The 19,465-nt window shown below is 34.3% G+C and overlaps 2 protein-coding genes across 2 annotated transcripts; both read left to right on the forward strand.

The window, feature by feature from the left end:
* The first annotated feature begins 5,114 nt into the window (after positions 1-5,114).
* Positions 5,115-9,954, forward strand: LOC112009075 (probable glycerol-3-phosphate dehydrogenase [NAD(+)] 1, cytosolic). The gene is made up of 5 exons (XM_065769758.1): positions 5,115-6,543; positions 7,557-7,778; positions 8,522-8,769; positions 9,222-9,361; positions 9,550-9,954. Exons 1-5 carry the CDS (start codon positions 5,883-5,885, stop codon positions 9,674-9,676), a joined length of 1,398 nt encoding a protein of 465 aa, XP_065625830.1. The 5' UTR covers positions 5,115-5,882; the 3' UTR covers positions 9,677-9,954.
* A 5,041-nt stretch (positions 9,955-14,995) lies between these two features.
* Positions 14,996-19,138, forward strand: LOC112009049 (uncharacterized). The gene is made up of 3 exons (XM_065769777.1): positions 14,996-15,214; positions 16,515-16,823; positions 18,961-19,138. Exons 1-3 carry the CDS (start codon positions 15,084-15,086, stop codon positions 19,028-19,030), a joined length of 510 nt encoding a protein of 169 aa, XP_065625849.1. The 5' UTR covers positions 14,996-15,083; the 3' UTR covers positions 19,031-19,138.
* Positions 19,139-19,465: the final 327 nt, after the last annotated feature.

Raw genomic sequence — 19,465 nt, forward strand, 5'->3', positions numbered from 1 at the left:
GAGGTGTAGTGGCCACTACCTTAAACTTAAAGTTTAGGGAGTGTTAGGGCATTTTTTTTCCAACTATTTTGTCACAAAATGTGTTTTTCTATTAGATAGATTCAAAGTTGAAGTTACATTCCTTGTAGAGATATTGGTGATTTTCCAGTTAATGACAACTAAATATGTGATTAAAATGTCTAAACAATTGGTTTTTGTAGACACCCCATATTGTAACTTTAATTTGTTCAACCTCACCAAGGGCCAAATTGTCATTTCACAACCTAATGATAACATCCTAATTTCGAAAAAAAACTATAGAATTTATAACAATCTAAACAACATATCATATGCTTCAATTGGACCACAAAATTAAAAGTTATATCTTACTCAAATTTTAACGATTAATACGCATCACAATGATTAAGGCCAGACACAGGATCTTCTAGTTACATATAATGGATAAATAATCCCAGCTTTATATTTTAAAAGATAATTTTTAAATTAAAATAAATTTATTCTATATTTGTAAAAAAAAAAAAAAAAACTAGAAACAATTTTTAGATTCACACTGCGAGTGCCATTTTGGCATTATAGACGTGTAAATTTTGAAAATTCCATTTTTGTGAAAGTCATTGTAGTTCGAATGATCTTTCAAATGACACTAACGTCACTTCAATCCCATTTTCTAGTAAAAAATAATGATCAAAACACTAAAACATGTTCAAACTTGAATATGCAGCTATTTAATCAAAATTTTCTTATTCCAATTCTTATATAGTTAATTTATGGAGGTAGAAATCATCCAAATTTAATAGCTTTGGATAGTCCAAAACTCATCCTAATACTATCATAAGGCCTTCCCTCCCTCTTAAATAAAGAGGGGATTCACAGCACAAAGCACACCAGTTCCCTAGAGCTTTAGAGGAAGTTTCAAAAGCAGAGTCATAAAGTTGTCAATGATCCTTCATTTAGAACGCAACCATGTCTTTAATTGCAACACACTTCTAGACTCTAGCTTGGAAACTCAAAAATCTACAAAACTCTGCCCAAATTTCTTTAACAAAGTTGTAGTGTTAGGAATTCCCAACCAAATCCAAATCAAATTTTTTTTTTTTTTTTTGTTAATTGGATATCCAAAATTAGGATAACGTTGATGAAATCATCTAAACCATGAACCTTAATATCTTTACCATAAATTAAAAGGACACTCAGACAATTCTAATATGAATTTTGATAACTATTTTGAGAAAAATGCCCTAACACCCTTGAACTTTAGAGTAGTTGAACATTATACTCCCCGAACTTTTGTTTTGGCAAATTTAATCTTTGAACTTCACACATGTGCCATATTAATACCTTAACTAGTTAGTCTTCCATTAATAGACTAACAAAAAAGGCATATGAGATGCATTTAAATTTGAAAATACCAAATTGAATCCTCTAAACCGATGGAAGGAAGAAAGAAAAACATGGGTCTAGAGAAAGAGAGTTCAACCCCATTTTTCTACAACAGATAATTAGTTCAAAATTCAAGTGGTAGAAATCGTTCATCCCCAATTTTAAATTATACTTGATTGGCATAAAATAGTGAAATACAGAAACCATCAAATCCAAAAAGTTGAAGAACTTGAACTAATTATCCAGATTCAAATACAAGTTACACAATAACCCAATGGCCTTTCCTAGTTCCTATAACTCAAAATCAAAAGGATAAACCAAACATTGGGAAACATAAAAGCATAAACCAATTGTGACTCTAAATCACAATGGCATTAATCAATGAACCAACTGCCACAACACACAAACTAGATCTAAAAACCTACCAGCAACGATGTATAATTTCCTTTCCACAAATGGACACCCAAGCCAAAACAATCAATAAGAGAAAGAGGCCAAACGCTAGTGAGTCGTCACATAATTAGGATCCTTAAACCCATCAAACAAACTCAACACCTCACCAAAATGTCCTCTCTTGTCCACAATTGAATGATGCAGTTGAACCAAGAAGGGCACCATCGAGACCATGGATGGCGAGATCAATGTCAAGTCAAAGAAATCAAGCAGTGAAGGAAGGGATGTTGCTGTGATTTTTTTAGATCGTCTCTTTCACATTTATTTTGTTCTTTCCATCTGTTTCATAGGCTTCAATTTGCTAATTTAAACTTCATGTGTGTGTATCACATGCATTTTCTGTTAGTATAGTAACAGAAGACTAATTGAGGTATTAATTTGGCACATGTGAGAAGTTTTAAGAGTGAATTGGCCAAAATAAAAGTTCAAGAGGTGTAGTGGCCACTACCTTCAACTTAAAGTTCAGGGAGTGTTAGAGCATTTTTTTTCCAACTATTTTGTTACAAAATGTGTTTTTCTATTAGATAGATTCAAAGTTGAAGTTACATTCCTTGTAGAGATATTGGTGATTGTCCAATTAATGACAACTAAATATGTGATTAAAATGTCTAAACAATTGGTTTTTGTAGACACCTCATATTGTAACTTTAATTTGTTCAACCTCACCAAGGGCCAAATTGTCATTTCACAACCTAATGATAACATCCTAATTTCGAAAAAAAACTATAGAATTTATAACAATCTAAACAACATATCATATGCTTCAATTGGACCACAAAATTAAAAGTTATATCTTACTCAAATTTTAACGATTAATACGCATCACAATGATTAAGGCCAAACATAGGATCTTCTAGTTACATATAATGGATAAATAATCCCAGCTTTATATTTTAATTAAATATTTTAAAGATAATTTTTAAATTAAATAAATTTTCTATATTTGCAAAAAAAAAAAAAAAAAAAAAGCTAGAAACAATTTTTAGATTCACACTGCGAGTGCCATTTTGGCATTATAGATGTGTAAATTTTGAAAATTCCATTTTTGTGAAAGTCATTGCAGTTCGAATGATCTTTCAAATGACACTAACGTCACTTCAATCCCATTTTTAGTAAAGAATAATGGTCAAAACACTAAACATGTCAACTTGAATATGCAACTATTTAATCAAAATTTTCTTATTCCAATTCTTATATAGTTAATTTATGGAGGTAGAAATCATCCAATTTAATAGCTTTGGATAGTCCAAAACTCATCCTAATACTATCATAAGGCTTCCTCCCTCTTAAATAAAGAGGGATTCACAGCACAAAGCACACCAGTTCCCTAGAGCTTTAGAGGAAGTTTCAAAAGCAGAGTCATAAAGTTGTCAATGATCCTTCATTTAGAACGCAACCATGTCTTTAATTGCAACACACTTCTAGACTCTAGCTTGGAAACTCAAAAATCTACAAAACTCTGCCCAAATTTCTTTAACAAAGTTGTAGTGTTAGGAATTCCCAACCAAATCCAAATCAATCATCAGGCCTTGTGCATAGAGGTAGAATTTCTTGTCCTTTTGAGTGTGTAATCATGTTTGATTGTTTTATTTAGTTCAAAAACTTATACCAACGAACATATGAGATGATTTATGATTAAAGCATACTAGATATACTTCCATATGTTGTTCCCGTGATGTTCATATTCTCAATTTTTTTTTCTTCAAAACCCTATAAGCTAGATATATATATATATATATATTTGAATTAAAAAATATAACTTCACAGATAATTCTGAAAATGTTCCGGGTACTAAAAATAATATTCTATTCCAATAAACTGAAATGATTACCAAAACAAAATTGATAACTATTGTTGATACATAGATTTGAACTTAGGGATGGATCCAAGTAGGGGCCCAAGGGGTCCCTGACCCCCCCTAGGTCCAATTTTTTTTTTTTATATAGATATTAAATATTTCTTTTTTATACTTGGGTCCCCCTTCCAAAACCTTAGGCTCCCATTCTTCCTAATCAGCTTAGCTAGCCTAACCCAAATAGCAACTATCAAACTCAAAAACTTAACAAAAATAATAAAAACATTCATAATACTGATTATATTTTAGTAAAAAAAGTATTTTACCACCAAAGAACCAAAAAGTCATGTGTTATTGGAGAAGTTAAAACTAAATTTTTTGTAATCACAGTAAACTGGTATAAATACTAATTGACTGTAGCAAGTTGTTACCTTCAACTTAAAAACTCAAATTCTCTCTTTTTTCATTCTTTTAATAAGTTGTATATATTATTTTAAATGAAGTGATAAAAAAAAAAGTAGAACGCTTAGTATTGGGTGTTTTGTAAACTGGGGTGGTAAAATAGATAAATTAGTTTTTTTTAAAGCATTATAATTATAATTTTGTTTTTGTTTTTGTTTTTATTGGTAGATGATTGCATCTTAATGTATTTAAAAATAACGGTTTTGTATATTTATAATTTTCTAATACTATATAGATGCCTATTTGAAGTTTTTTTTTTTTTATACTCCCATTCCCGCTAGCTTAAAATCTTGAGTCAATCCCTATTTGAACTTATATTATTTGATTTATTGAACTAAAGATATCAATTTTTTCTTTTAGTAAAGATGATTGAAAAAAAAAAAAAAAAACTTTATAAACTGATCTATTGCAGTTTTTTTTAATCGTAGAAGCATATCTTACTAATATTCCATGAAAAGGAAATGTTGTGTGTAAAATTCGGCCATAGCTTAAAAAATGCGTTGTGTGTGTGTGTGTGTGTTTTTTTTTTTTTGAAGGTAAAAAAAAAAAGCATTGTGTTAGTGTTATTGGGATTTACGAAATGTGTGAGTTGTGACAAATGACAACGTTAACAACGAGGTGCTTGCTCGTCGAAACTGACGAACCGCCTCTTCCTATCCGATCCTCTTATTCTTACTTAAACTATACAAGAGAGAGCCGCACACGCAGCTCATAAGTTACAGTTGAACCTTCCCTTACAGTTCACGCAACACAAACCCATTTCTTTGTTTTTTCTTTTGTTACACATTCTTTGAATTTCATGACCAATGTTTGAAATATCTTAGGGGCACAAGGAAACAAAATTTTTTTTTTTTTTTGAAGGTAAAAAAAAAAAAGCATTGTGTTAGTGTTATTGGGATTTACGAAATGTGTGAGTTGTAACAAATGACAACGTTAACAACGAGGTGCTTGCTCGTTGAAACTGACGAACCGCCTCTTCCTATCCGATCCTCTTATTCTTACTTAAACTATACAAGAGAGAGCCGCACACGCAGCTCATAAGTTACAGTTGAACCTTCCCTTACAGTTCACGCAACACAAACCCATTTCTTTGTTTTTTCTTTTGTTACACATTCTTTGAATTTCATGACCAATGTTTGAAATATCTTAGGGGCACAAGGAAACAAATCCCACATCTATTATTGTCACCGCGTTTGAAGACTCTCAGCCGACAAGTACAGTACAGCTTGTTTTTGCTTTCCCTTCCTTTTATTAGCTTTTTTTGATTTAAAACTTTGTTGGTTTTGGTGGGGTAGATGACCCAAGTTAAAGTTTGAGTTTTCAATGCTTTTTTTTTGTTTGTATATTTGATAGATATTTGCTGATTGAATAGAAAAAGGTTAAAACCCATGTAGTAAGACCCTTTTGGATCTTCTTTTTATGTTCTAGAATTTCAGTTTTGTTGGGTCTTTGGTGGCTGGAAATTCAAATAGAGGGGCTGGTTTTGAATTTGGTGAAAACCCCACCTACAAAATCGTTTCTTTAGTAGTTTTTGAGCAGGTGATTTGTTGGTTATAGCTTGTGTGGTAGCTGGGGTGCAAAACTTATATGATAATCAGAAGTGGGTTGTGTCTGAATTTGTAGAAATTGATTTAAGAATCAGAGGTTTAAAGGCTTGTAATTTGAGTTTGAAGGTTGACAGAAATTTCCCAGAAAGGTTTTGTGTGTTTGTGTGAGCGTTAGTTTTTGTTTACCCATTGCATTTGTCTTTGAAAGTTGAATAGCTTGAGGTTAGTGTTATTGGGAGAAGAAGATGGTTGGAACCACTGAAGTAATGAACCATAATGAGGATTCCAATGGGGCAATTCATAATTCAAATGATGTTTTTGAAGAGAAGGTTGATGAGCTTCGTCGCCTTATGGGAAAGGCTGAGGGTGATCCATTGAGGATTGTTGGTGTTGGGGCAGGTGCTTGGGGTAGTGTTTTTGCAGCTATGTTGCAAGATGGCTATGGTCACTTGAGAGAGAAGGTTCAGATTAGGATATGGAGAAGAGCTGGTAGAACTGTTGATAGAGCCACGGCTGAACACTTGTTTGAGGTGATCAATTCAAGGGAGGATGTGCTGAGGAGACTGATTAGGCGGTGTGCATACTTGAAGTATGTCGAGGCAAGATTAGGCGATCGAACACTTAATGCTGATGAGATTTTGAAAGATGGGTTTTGTTTGAATATGATTGATACCCCTCTCTGCCCTTTGAAGGTTGTCACTAACTTGCAGGAGGCTGTGTGGGATGCCGATATTGTGGTAAATGGCTTGCCATCAACAGAAACACGTGCTGTATTTGAAGAAATTAGTAGGTATTGGAAAGAGAGAATAACAGCACCAGTCATCATTTCTTTGGCAAAGGGTGTGGAGGCTGAATTGGAGCCTGAACCACGCATAGTGACTCCCACTCAAATGATCAATCGAGCAAGTAAGATTCCTTCCATTTTTCTTGAATATTGTTATTTGCTTTTCTAAAACAAGAATGCCTGGTTGAATCTGCATTTTATTTAGCAATTTTAGTTCTCTCTTTCTCTGGAAAAATGGCTTACTACCAATTGGTCCTATTTGTTTGCAATATTTTCAAGTATCATGCCTTGAGGCTAAGAATTTGATTACCATGATTGTAGTTGTTGGAATACAGATGTTTAACATGTTAATGTGATCCGTGGTCACAGTTGAATGCTACCAACAGTAAATCATTAAGAATATGATTGAAAGTATTGATGCAGCGGCAAAGTTTTTTGATAAATATTTTCCTTCATGCAATGCTTCCCCTTTTCTGGTAGTCTGTTCTTTTTGGCAATATTCTAGTTTCTGTTTGTCATCTAGCTCTTAGCTTGTCTTCTTTGCTTTAGATTGAATTTTGGATCAAATTTTTACTCTCTTGTTGAGCATGAAATTCTCAAGGATCTGATGAAAATTTGTGTGGATCATGTTTTCCATATTCTTTTTTGAAGTACCCACAAGCAATCCTCAGACTTTCTTTCACACTTCCGTTACTTATGCTCTTAAGTTTGCAACATAGACAAATGTATGTGTGCATATTTTTCATTTCAGATCTTTACCTGTAGTTTCTGTGCAAGTCCCTTATACAATTCAAGTTCATTTGACCACTCTGTCTTTCCCTTGTATAATGGAAATTAGCTTCCTACCTGGGTTTCCCAGTTGCTTGCCTATTCCACTTTTTTATCTAAAACTATGCCCATGCTTTCTTGGAATATTCTAACTCATGGACAGCTAAAAGATAAACAGAAAAGTAGAATTGACTCTCCCATATTAAGGAAAATTAGGTTTGCTGTCAATATTGCTACTTCCTGTCTCACTAAGCAGTGAATTTGATGGTGTTTCTTTGTTTCTTTTGGTATTTGCATGGTTTTCCCCTCTCTTAATAATGAATGCTTTGTTCCCTATGACACACTGATAATATATGGTGCTTTGCAGCTGGTGTTCCCGTAGAGAACATTCTTTACCTGGGAGGACCTAATATAGCGGCAGAGATCTACAACAAGGAATATGCTAATGCTCGAATATGTGGAGCTGCAAAGTGGAGGAGACCATTGGCAATGTTTTTGAGGCAGCCACACTTTATAGTGTGGGACAATGGTGACCTTGTTACTCATGAAGTTATGGGAGGCTTAAAGAATGTCTATGCCATTGGAGCTGGTAAGATTCAGTTTCTTAATGGTGCTTGGACAATAGGAAACAAAAAAAATGTATTTATCAGGAGCCACAACTATTGATTTTTTTTTTCCATGTATGTTAATATATTCCCTTTTTATATCAACCATTCCTAGTTGGGCTTCAGGCTTGATGAGTATAAGTTGGATGCAGCTTCAAAATAGTGACAATATTGTTAAAAATTTATTATGATTTGAGTAATGGGAAACTTCTCTGAAGGAAAATTTCAGGAATCTGACCTCATTTGCTCTTAAATGCCTGATAGCGCATAATAAAATGAAGTATAAAATGGAAGAATGCGTTCTATATCTATGCTGTGATTAGTTCATTATCTACAAAGACGAAATTCTAAATGGTATTCAGTTTTATTTTAGAACTTTGGAAAATGTCCTTAATTATTGAGGGTGTGATTTGTGTTATCCATATAATTTGTTTGCTTTGGTCTTGGTAGTTTGGACAAAAACTTGACCAATATAACTTATCCCAAAAAAAAAAAAAAATTCCAATATAACTATTGGGGGTTCGTGCAACTTCTTAATCTAGACATGGGACACATCTATGCTCATGAAAATATTACACTCAAAGCATATATGCACTCAAGTTTGATATCATTTTTTCCTGGTAAGATGGTATGGTATTTTATTGATTTGAAGGAAATGGTGACTTTCTTACATTATAATGGTTTGATGAATTATTCTCTTTTAACTTTTACTCTCTGGATTCCACAGGAATGGTAGCAGCTCTAACCAATGAGAGTGCCACCAGCAAATCAGTATACTTTGCACACTGTACATCAGAGATGATATTTATCACTCATCTCTTGTCCGAAGAACCAGAGAGACTTGCAGGGCCTTTGTTGGCTGACACTTATGTAACACTTTTAAAAGGCCGTAATGCATGGTATGGACAAAATTTGGCCAAAGGAGAACTGAGCCTTGAAATGGGTGATAGCATCAAGGGCAAAGGGATGATTCAGGTATGGATCTTAATAATTTGACAGGCTGGATAAAAAACAGACTCCAAAAGATGATCTTGAATTTTATTGAAAGTCGGTCTGATTTAGCTACAAAGTCAAAAAGACTAAATACATGTTCATACATGTTTGTGATAAGTTTACTATTTCTCTTTATCAATCCAACTGATTTCTAGTATGTCCTTAATTTCATCTGGGCATAATCCTGTTTGTTTCCCATCATTGCTAAAATATAATGTTAAGCTTACATAAACATATGATTTACAAGCCCCTATATGAGTCTCATATTTTCTTTGCTGTCAATGACCATTGAATAATACCAAAACTAGTACTCTTTCTGGTCATTGATAACCACTTGAAAGTTTTGCAATTTATTTAGGGTGTACACATTACTTTTACTTTTTCCTTCATCTCCCTAACTTTCCCAAATCTTGCCACTGCTTTGTACTTTGCAGGGGGTCTCTGCTGTTAAGGCATTTTACGAGCTGCTCTGTCAATCAAGCTTAAGTGTTCTACATCCTGAAGAAAACAAGCATGTTGCTCCTGTTGAGCTTTGCCCCATTTTGAAGACATTATATAAAATACTGATAATAAGGTATTCAACTATTTTTCATCATTATCATTATGCATGTGAACGTGCATATGAATTATTTCCACGAGTTTAATTTATCTAGACCCTGAAAGCATATTTTGATGCTTTTCAGATATAATATAATTGAACCCTCATTATATACCAATTCTACAAACTGATATTTGCTGCTTCCCATTTATATGCATTTTCAGGGAATTTCCATGTCAGGCAATTCTTCAGGCATTAAGGGATGAGACCATGAATGATCCTCGGGACCGTATTGAGATTGCACAAACCCATGCTGTTTACAGACCATATCTTCTTGGTCACCAGCCTTGATCTCAATTTTGTGTCATTTTTGTAACATTTTAAAGGATGTAAATTTTAAGTAAGCTAGATAGAGTATCTTCTATGGTTTTTATATAATTAGTGAGGACATGGGTTATTTTATAATTTGTTTATTAGATTGTGTTGTTTTATTCTTTCAATTTTGGTTATGGTTTTATCCATAATTTATGAATAACTTTGCATTATGTTTGATAGCTACACTACACTAATGCCAATGTAATATGAGGAGGGTTTTTAATGAAGCAACACTTGGGGCATTTTAGCTACTAGCCTATTATGTTTCCTTATTAGATTCTTCCACTGCTTATACTAAACTATCAACATACCAGAACTCCAATGAAATTATAAAATTGACAAATGGTGTCTTATGGATTGTGGTACTTCTATTGTACCCTAAGTGTTGACTAAAATTCTCTCTAAACTCTTTCTTGAAATATTTGAGAAACATTATTGTAAAAGAAAGAAGGGCTACACACAGAAGCTAGAATGTATACAGTCCAATTTGGTCCTATTCGGTCTTATTCAGTCCACTTTCGTTCTATTCGGTCCTAGTCGGTGCACATTGGTCATATTTAGTCCATTCGGTTTTATTTGGTCCACTTCATTTTTATTCGGTCCATGCTGTTAACTTCGGTCCAATTTGGTTATATTCGGTCCATTCAGTCCACTTTAGTCCTATTCGGTCCACTTAGGTCCTATTCAGCTGATTCTATTGGACTGACCTATATGGTCCTATTTAGTCCACTTTGGTCATATTCAGTTTATTCGGTCCACTTTGATCCTATTTAGTCCACTTTAGTCATATTCAGTCCACTTCGGTCCTATTCTGTCCACTTTGGTCCTATTCAGTCCACTTCGGTCCATTTGGTTCTATTTGGTCCATTTTATCCAGTTTAGCCTAATTCGGTTCATTTGTTTCCTTTTCATCCACTTTGGTCCATATTGGTGCACTTACATAATTAGAAAAGACATATTTGAGTTAAGAGCACCTATTCTAAATCCAAATTTATTAAAAAAAAAAAAATATATATATATATATAGATCTCAAACTCGTAATATCTAAAATCTTATGCATAGTATTTATTGTTATTATACTCTTGTTAAGCCACATTAATATAGAATTTCAATTCACTTTGGTTTGACTAAATTTAAGTAAAAGTTTTTCTCAACATGAAGCCTATGAATATACAATTGTAATTTTTGGGACAATTATTCATTTATTTTAATGTCATTACTTTTAAATGAAATATATGAATTTAATTATACCTCCAAGCAATATATATCATTACTTTTACGAAAGGTTGGTACAAGTTTCACCAGCACTCACAGCAGTAGTGCTATATTGCTATATAGCAATATTTTAGCTCCTCAAACACTAAAACCAAGCTGTAGCAGTGGAGCTAAATCTATTTTTTTTAGCTCCATTGCTACAATGCACATCTATAAATAGATGTGCACTGTTCATGAGAGCTAAAAATAATAATAATTTTTTATTCCCTGCCCCCATTAAAATATTACCTCTCTCTCAGCTCTGATCATCTCTCAACTCTCACCTTTCTCTCTCTCAACTCTCTTAGCTCTCTCTCAACTTCCTCTCACAACTACTAGCCCACCCCCACGCCACCGGCTCACACCGCAGATCCACCGTCGGCTTACACTGCAGACCCTGCCGCCGGCTTATACCGCAGACTTCGCCGTCGATTCACGCCGCAAACCCCGCCCTCCAATCCACGCCGTAGACCTCGCCCTTTGATCCACGCTGCAGACCCCGCCTTTCGATCCACCCCGCCCTCCAATCCACGCCGCAGACCTCGTCCTTACTTAGTTGTTGTGTTTTTTTTTTTTCCTACTGTGGGCTGTGGTGTGGTGGTGGTTGTGGTTGTGTGGGTAGGTCGGCATCGGTGGGTGGCCGAGTTCGTCGACATCAGTGGGCTGTGGCTGATTTCATCGGCATCAGTGGGTGGCTCGGGTGGGTTTCGTGGTGGTGGGTGTGGGTGTTGCCACCAATCAACCTTAGACCCACGCCGTCGATCGGAGTGCTTGCTCATGGATATTGGGTACCTGACTTGGAGATTTGGGTTTTTTTTTTTTTTTTTTTTTTTTTTGCCTGCTGTGGACTATTGCGGTGGTGGTGGTGGTTGTGGGTGTGGCTGATGGTAGAGGTGGTTGTGGCTATGGATGTTTTTTGGTAGTGGAATATATTATTTTATTGTAGTGATTATATTATTTTATTGTGATGTTTTATTATTTTATTGTGTTGAAAGCTAAAATAGATCCACTGCTGTAGCATGTATGTAGGTAAAATAGATAAAAATAACTTTTGGTGGAGTTAAAAAGCTAAATTTTAGCTCCAGTGCTGTGGATGCTCTTAGATTTAACATTACTATCATTTTTGCATTTTTTTTTTTTAAATTACAAGTACTAGCATTATTATTATTTTTGTGGTAAATACAATTCCTTGAAATTTGGGCTAGTATCAGCTGGATCTAAAAATTTTCAAAATTTGATAATGTGGCCTAATTAATTTTTTCCTTTATTTTTTTTAGTGTGGCCCAATTAAAAAAGTTTGCTACATTTTTGGGCCTCGTAGTTTGGACTTTATAGTTTGGTATGAGCCATGATGAGAGAAGCAAGTCAAGCGACATCGCTTCATCTCATCAGGAATCAGCGTAGCTGTGCAGAAAAGAGCAAAAGTTCAGAGAGAGGAGAGAGAGAGAGAGAGAGAGAGAGAGAGAGAGAGAGAGATGTCTCTAGTAGACTATGCTTCTTCATCAGACGACGATGTATCTGCAGAAGAAGAACAACAACAAGAAGAACACGAAGAAGAAGACGAAGACGAACCTCAACAACTCCCAAACCCCAATCCTCACAACCAGTAATTTCTCCAATTTTTTTTCTCCTATATTTTTATATCTTTTTCTTTACATTACAAAACCCCTAAATTAATTCACGGTTTTAGGGTTCTCTATTTTCATAAATTTCCCATTTTTCACTTAAAAGAAAGGTTTTTTTTTTGGATGTTTTGAGCTGTGTGGTTGCTGAGAAAATGTCAGAAAAGTGAAAGATTTTGATTTTGATTTTTTTTACAATGTTGGGTGTTTGTACTTTGCTATAACTTATTGCACCCTGGCCTTTTTGGTTTCTGGGTTGTGGTTAGATTTTTTTTCTGGTTAATGTGGAGGGAAAAACAAGTAGGTAAAAACTGAAAACTAAAAAGGTAACTTGGTTTGTGGGTTTTATTAAGTGGGGTGTGTTTGTTTCTTGGGTTTTAACTGATGAATTAGTAAGGTTCAAGCATTGCATTTAGTGCTTCATGAAATTATTCTGATACTGAGTATATATATATATATATATATAGGCTAATTGAATTAGTAGAAAAGGACATGTTAATTAAGGAGGTGACTGACAGTATGAATTCGGATAATATAGAATGGTGGAGAAGAATACATATTATTGAGGATCCATGACGCCAGCGTTATAGTTTTGGGACTAAGGCTTTTGGGTCTTAGTTATGGGTTTTATTAAGAGGGGTGTGTTTGTTTCTTGGGTTTTAACTGATGAATTAGTAAGGCTCAAGCATTTCGTTCAGTACTTCATGAATTTATAGAGTTTAATTTATCTAGACCCTGAAAGCATATTTTGATGCTTTTCAGATATAATATAATTGAACCCTCATTATATACCAATTCTACAAACTGATATTTGCTGCTTCCCATTTATATGCATTTTCAGGGAATTTCCATGTCAGGCAATTCTTCAGGCATTAAGGGATGAGACCATGAATGATCCTCGGGACCGTATTGAGATTGCACAAACCCATGCTGTTTACAGACCATATCTTCTTGGTCACCAGCCTTGATCTCAATTTTGTGTCATTTTTGTAACATTTTAAAGGATGTAAATTTTAAGTAAGCTAGTTAGAGTATCTTCTATGGTTTTTATATAATTAGTGAGGACATGGGTTATTTTATAATTTGTTTATTAGATTGTGTTGTTTTAATTCTTTCAATTTTGGTTATGGTTTTATCCATAATTTATGAATAACTTTGCATTATGTTTGATAGCTACACTACACTAATGCCAATGGAATATGAGGAGGGTTTTTAATGAAGCAACACTTGGGGCATTTTAGCTACTAGCCTATTATGTTTCCTTATTAGATTCTTCCACTGCTTATACTAAACTATCAAAATACCAGAACTCCAATGAAATTATAAAATTGACAAATGGTGTCTTAGGGATTGTGGTACTTCTATTGTACCCTAAGTGTTGACTAAAATTCTCTCTAAACTCTTTCTTGAAATATTTGAGAAACATTATTGTAAAAGAAAGAAGGGCTACACACAGAAGCTAGAATGTATACAGTCCAATTTGGTCCTATTCGGTCTTATTCAGTCCACTTTCGTTCTATTCAGTCCTAGTCGGTGCACATTGGTCATATTTAGTCCATTCGGTTTTATTTGGTCCACTTCATTTTTATTCGGTCCATGCTGTTATTTAGTCCACTTTGGTCATATTCAGTCCACTTCGGTCCTATTCTGTCCACTTTGGTCCTAATCAGTCCACTTCGGTCCACTTGGTTCTATTTGGTCCATTTTATCCAGTTTAGCCTAATTCGGTCCATTTGTTTCCTTTTCATCCACTTTGGTCCATATTGGTGCACTTACATAATTAGAAAAGACATATTTGAGTTAAGAGCACCTATTCTAAATCCAAATTTATTAAAATCTATATATATATATATATATAGATCTCAAACTCGTAATATCTAAAATCTTATGCATAGTATTTATTGTTATTATACTCTTGTTAAGCCACATTAATATAGAATTTCAATTCACTTTGGTTTGACTAAATTTAAGTAAAAGTTTTTCTCAACATGAAGCCTATGAATATACAATTGTAATTTTTGGGACAATTATTCATTTATTTTAATGTCATTACTTTTAAATGAAATATATGAATTCAATTATACCTCCAAGCAATATATATCGTTACTTTTACGAAAGGTTGGTACAAGTTCCACTATTAGATTTAACATTACTATCATTTTTGCATTTTTGCATTTTTTAAATTACAAGTACTAGCTTTATTATTATTTTTTGTGGTAAAATACAATCAATACCCTTGAAATTTGGGCTAGTATCAGCTGGATCTAAAAATTTTCAAAATTTGATAATGTGGCCTAATTAATTTTTTCCTTTATTTTTTTTAGTGTGGCCCAATTAAAAAAGTTTGCTACATTTTTGGGCCTCGTAGTTTGGACTTTATAGTTTGGTATGAGCCATGATGAGAGAAGCAAGTAAAGCGACATCGCTTCATCTCATCAGGAATCAGCGTAGCTGTGCAGAAAAGAGCAAAAGTTCAGAGAGAGAGAGAGAGAGAGAGAGAGAGAGAGATGTCTCTAGTAGACTATGCTTCTTCATCAGACGACGACGTATCTGCAGAAGAAGAACAACAACAAGAAGAACACGAAGAAGAAGACGAAGACGAACCTCAACAACTCCCAAACCCCAATCCTCACAACCAGTAATTTCTCCAATTTTTTTTTTCTCCTATATTTTTATATCTTTTTCTTTACATTACAAAACCCCTAAATTAATTCACAGTTTTAGGGTTCTCTATTTTCATAAATTTCCCATTTTTCACTTAAAAGAAAGTTTTTTTTTTTTTTTTGGATGTTTTGAGCTGTGTGGTTGCTGAGAAAATGTCAGAAAAGTGAAAGATTTTGATTTTGATTTTTTTTTTTTTTACAATGTTGGGTGTTTGTACTTTGCTATAACTTATTGCACCCTGGCCTTTTTGGTTTCTGGGTTGTGGTTAGTTTTTTATTCTGGTTAATGTGGAGGGAAAAACAAGTAGGTAAAAACTGAAAACTAAAAAGGTAACTTGGTTTATGGGTTTTATTAAGTGGGGTGTGTTTGTTTCTTGGGTTTTAACTGATGAATTAGTAAGGTTCAAGCATTGCATTTAGTGCGTCATGAAATTATTCTGATACTGACTATATATATATATATATATATAGGCTAATTGAATTAGTAGAAAAGGACATGTTAGTTAAGGAGGTTACTGACAGTATGAATTCGGATAATTCAGAATGGTGGAGAAGAATACATATTATTGAGGATCCATGGCGCCAGCGTTATAGTTTTGGGACTAAGGCTTTTGGGTCTTAGTTATGGGTTTTATTAAGAGGGGTGTGTTTGTTTCTTGGGTTTTAACTGATGAATTAGTAAGGCTCAAGCATTTCGTTCAGTACTTCATGAATTTATCCTGATACTGAGTGAGCAGAGTCCATAGCATTTTGGCTTTAGTCATTGTTTCAGATATTATAGAATGGTGGAGAAGAATACATATTAACGATCCTAATTAGGCGGTTGAGGATCCATGGCGGCAGCCTCGTAGTGATTGTTTCTAAAGCTGATTAAGGCTAAAGGAATAGCTAAAATAAGGCTAATAGAAGCAGTAAAAAAAAAAAGTATATGTTAATTTAGGAGGTGACACGGACAGAGGATATAATTTTTGATAGCATAGAATGGTAGAGAAGAATACATGTGAACAACCTTGGTTATGCTGTTGAGGATCCATAGCCGGCCCCATAGTTTTGGTACTAAGGCTTTTGGGTCTTGTCAGAGGCTTTTCTCGTTTAGTTTTTCCGTGTGAAAATTTTTGCACCTCCTTGGTGTCTTGTTAATGAATTTCCTTGATTGACTTGTAGTACTCCTACTCAGTGGTTATGATATTAACCTAAGTGTTCAGACATTTCTCATGGTGAGGTAGTATTCACTGGTCTGTGGTTTAACCTGTTCCAATAATTTTCTGAATGTAGGATATCTGGGTCTTCATCAAATCAGCAACCAGAAAGTACTGCGCATTCATCAGAGCCTTCTATTGAGAGACTTCCTGATGCTTCCTTTCTCTTAAATTCACCTGCTTCATTGTCTAATCTGATGAGCAGTAGTGACCACTCTTCTCGAGTTGCTGCTGCGATGGCTGAAAATGCATCACGCAAGAGGGACTCAAATGGGTTGGCTTCCTCTCTTCCCCGCAATAAAGTTCCTAGAGGGACCCTGCCTCATTCAAGGAATGTTCCAGATACTGTTGGTGGCGTTTTAGTTCCTCCTCAGCTTAGCGGAAGGTCAGTAATATTTTGGCATATCCCTCATTGATCTGGCTGCTAAGTTATAGGCCTCTCTCTAAACACACATACACGTGTGTTTATTTTTGTTTGTTTGCTTGCTCTTCTCATATGAAGTTTAACGATTAAATAAAATGGGTTCTGAATGTAGATGGATCTATGTTGAATTGTGAAAGGGTGTGCATGTCTGGAAGTGTTGATTACTGCTGATGACACTAATTTTGACTTCAATAAAATATTATGATGCAGTCTGCTTACCTCATTAATTGCTCAATCTAACTTCTAAATTGCAGTTCCAGTGTGTGTGTGCATGTGTTGTGTGTATATTTTATAAGTGGGTTGAGAGAATGTTAACTGTGTGAGTTCAGTAACCTGTTCAAAGTTCAGACTCTTGTGGTTTCAAGGTTTGAGCTGATAGACCCTTCCTTTATATTTTACGAATTTTCTCCAGTTTGGAGTCAGTTATTGAAGTGATTTTCTCATTTGATCTTTTTCATAGTTGATCTAATTACTGTGGTCATTTTTCTAGTTGGAAGTTTGTTTATTCATTTCCAATGTGTTGAATTTCTCTCCAATTCTAAGAGTTACATATGGTATTAGTTTTCTATTAGAATCAAGGCAAAATAAAGTTATGCAACAGCATATGTTTGTCCATTTGTTAATGATTCAACTGGACTAGTTATTTTAAGAGAGAAAATCAACCTCACACAGGAACCGGATCAAGTCAAGCCAACATGTAAAATTGTTGCTCTGAAACATGAGTTGCAACCACAAATTAATTTGTAGATCTAACTCGATTCAAAACAAGTTTGCTATAAAAATATTAAACATGGAGAGGTGATCTTTCAAGGTCAAACTTATTGAAATATGTAACATGCTCGTACTTTCAATGGCATGTTATTGTTTATAACTACTTTTACACACGCATCTCAGGTAGGAATGGATGTGCTCTGATAATCTTAAGGCACTGTTGTGAGAACTTAGGTTTGCAAGTTAAATAAGAAAATAGATCTTCATTTCTTTGGGTAATTGGATTAGTTAGGTTTTGTATCAGCACTGGTTCTGCTGGGTTTCAATTGGTAAGGATTTTTGAAAAAGAAGTCCCACTAATTAGGCAGAGAATAGTGGTGTTCTCGAAAGGTAGCATATAGAAGAAAACCTTCTAAGCCTAATATCAACTGTTTAGTGCTGTCTTTGTTGATTAAGTATGACACTGGATTTTTGAGATTCTCACCAACACGGTAGTGTTTGAAAAGTGTTCGCATAATGATGGCTCTGTTTCCATATACAAACTATCTATAGAGAGCAAATCCCTCAGGAAATATTTGGCTGGTGTTTAGAAGGACCAAGGATTCACATCCATGTATGATAGCAAATCCGCACAGATGCAACAACTGGCTCTAACTCCTTATTTAAAGCAGTTGGTTGTATTTCCACCTGAACTCATTGCTTGGTTAGATTAGATACCATTGTCCAGTGAAGATAATATGTAGATATTCTTTTTTGATAAGTAGGATAATAAGCAGATATTCAATTTACATTTTATAAGCCTTTTAGTTTCTATGGGCATTATAATTTTGTTTCACAAAAAAAAGGGGGGGTGTGGGCGTGTAGAATCTAAATTTGACTTATTTCATCATAAAGATATAGATGGGTTCACTGGATCTTAATTAAATATTTTTAAAAAGTCTTGTTATGTCAAAAGATAAATCTGATTATGTGTTTTTAAATGTATTACAAATACATGCTTGGATCTAACCCAGGGCTGGCACACTTGACTAGGGTCATACCTCATTAAGTGGGATTCACTAGTTTGACTCTCTTCTTCCCTCTCCTTTTGGGGCAAAACATGCTTTTACACAGACACACACATGTAGATACATGCTTTGCAGTAATGTATTAAGACTGAGATTTTTTTTGCATTTTTTGGTTCCAGTAATTATATCCATAGACAATGCCTTCAAAATTTTGTTTAAGGATTATTTTCTGGTGTGTTGTTTGAAGGATCCTGAATTTGGTATGGATTTGTTATACTAGTATTTTGCAATATCATTTTGTACTGAAGCTTAAAATAGGTCATAGTCATTCATTTTAATCAAGAAAAGCCATTGCTGATGATTTAGTTTGATTTTTCCAGGAGCAATGTTGTTACAGAAGATATAGGGAAGCTTTTTGTCAGAAAGCATGCTGAACCGTCTTCTAACTAATGGATCTTTAAATTGCTGATAGTTGACACTTTTGTAGGGATAATGTCACTTGTAAACATTTGGATTTCTTTGTAGAATGTAATACTTTATAAAATTGTGTTTATATCCTGGGTTGTCTATAGCTCTTTCTTGAACTGTTGCAGCAAGTTTTTATGACATCAACTAATTGATAAAAGTTATCGGTTGAACTCACGAGTAGAGAAGTTTCAGTCAGTGCTGCTAAAGACGGAGACATCTTGATGCATTGGATGAACTGTTGCAAATAGTTCTAGTGATAGCAACTAATAGTTGAGTTATTATTGATCTCATGTATAGAAATTCCCTTGCTGATGAGCTGCTGCTCCATGGAAAATGGATTTATCCTCAATGCATTGCATGGGTTTGAAGTGAGTCCAAAGTTCTCTCATTTCTTCTCTTTCCTTGCCTTACAAGGAA

The sequence above is a fragment of the Quercus suber genome, unplaced genomic scaffold (assembly GCF_002906115.3).
Source record: "Quercus suber isolate HL8 unplaced genomic scaffold, Cork oak 2.0 scaffold_28, whole genome shotgun sequence".
NCBI classification, from domain to species: domain Eukaryota; kingdom Viridiplantae; phylum Streptophyta; class Magnoliopsida; order Fagales; family Fagaceae; genus Quercus; species Quercus suber.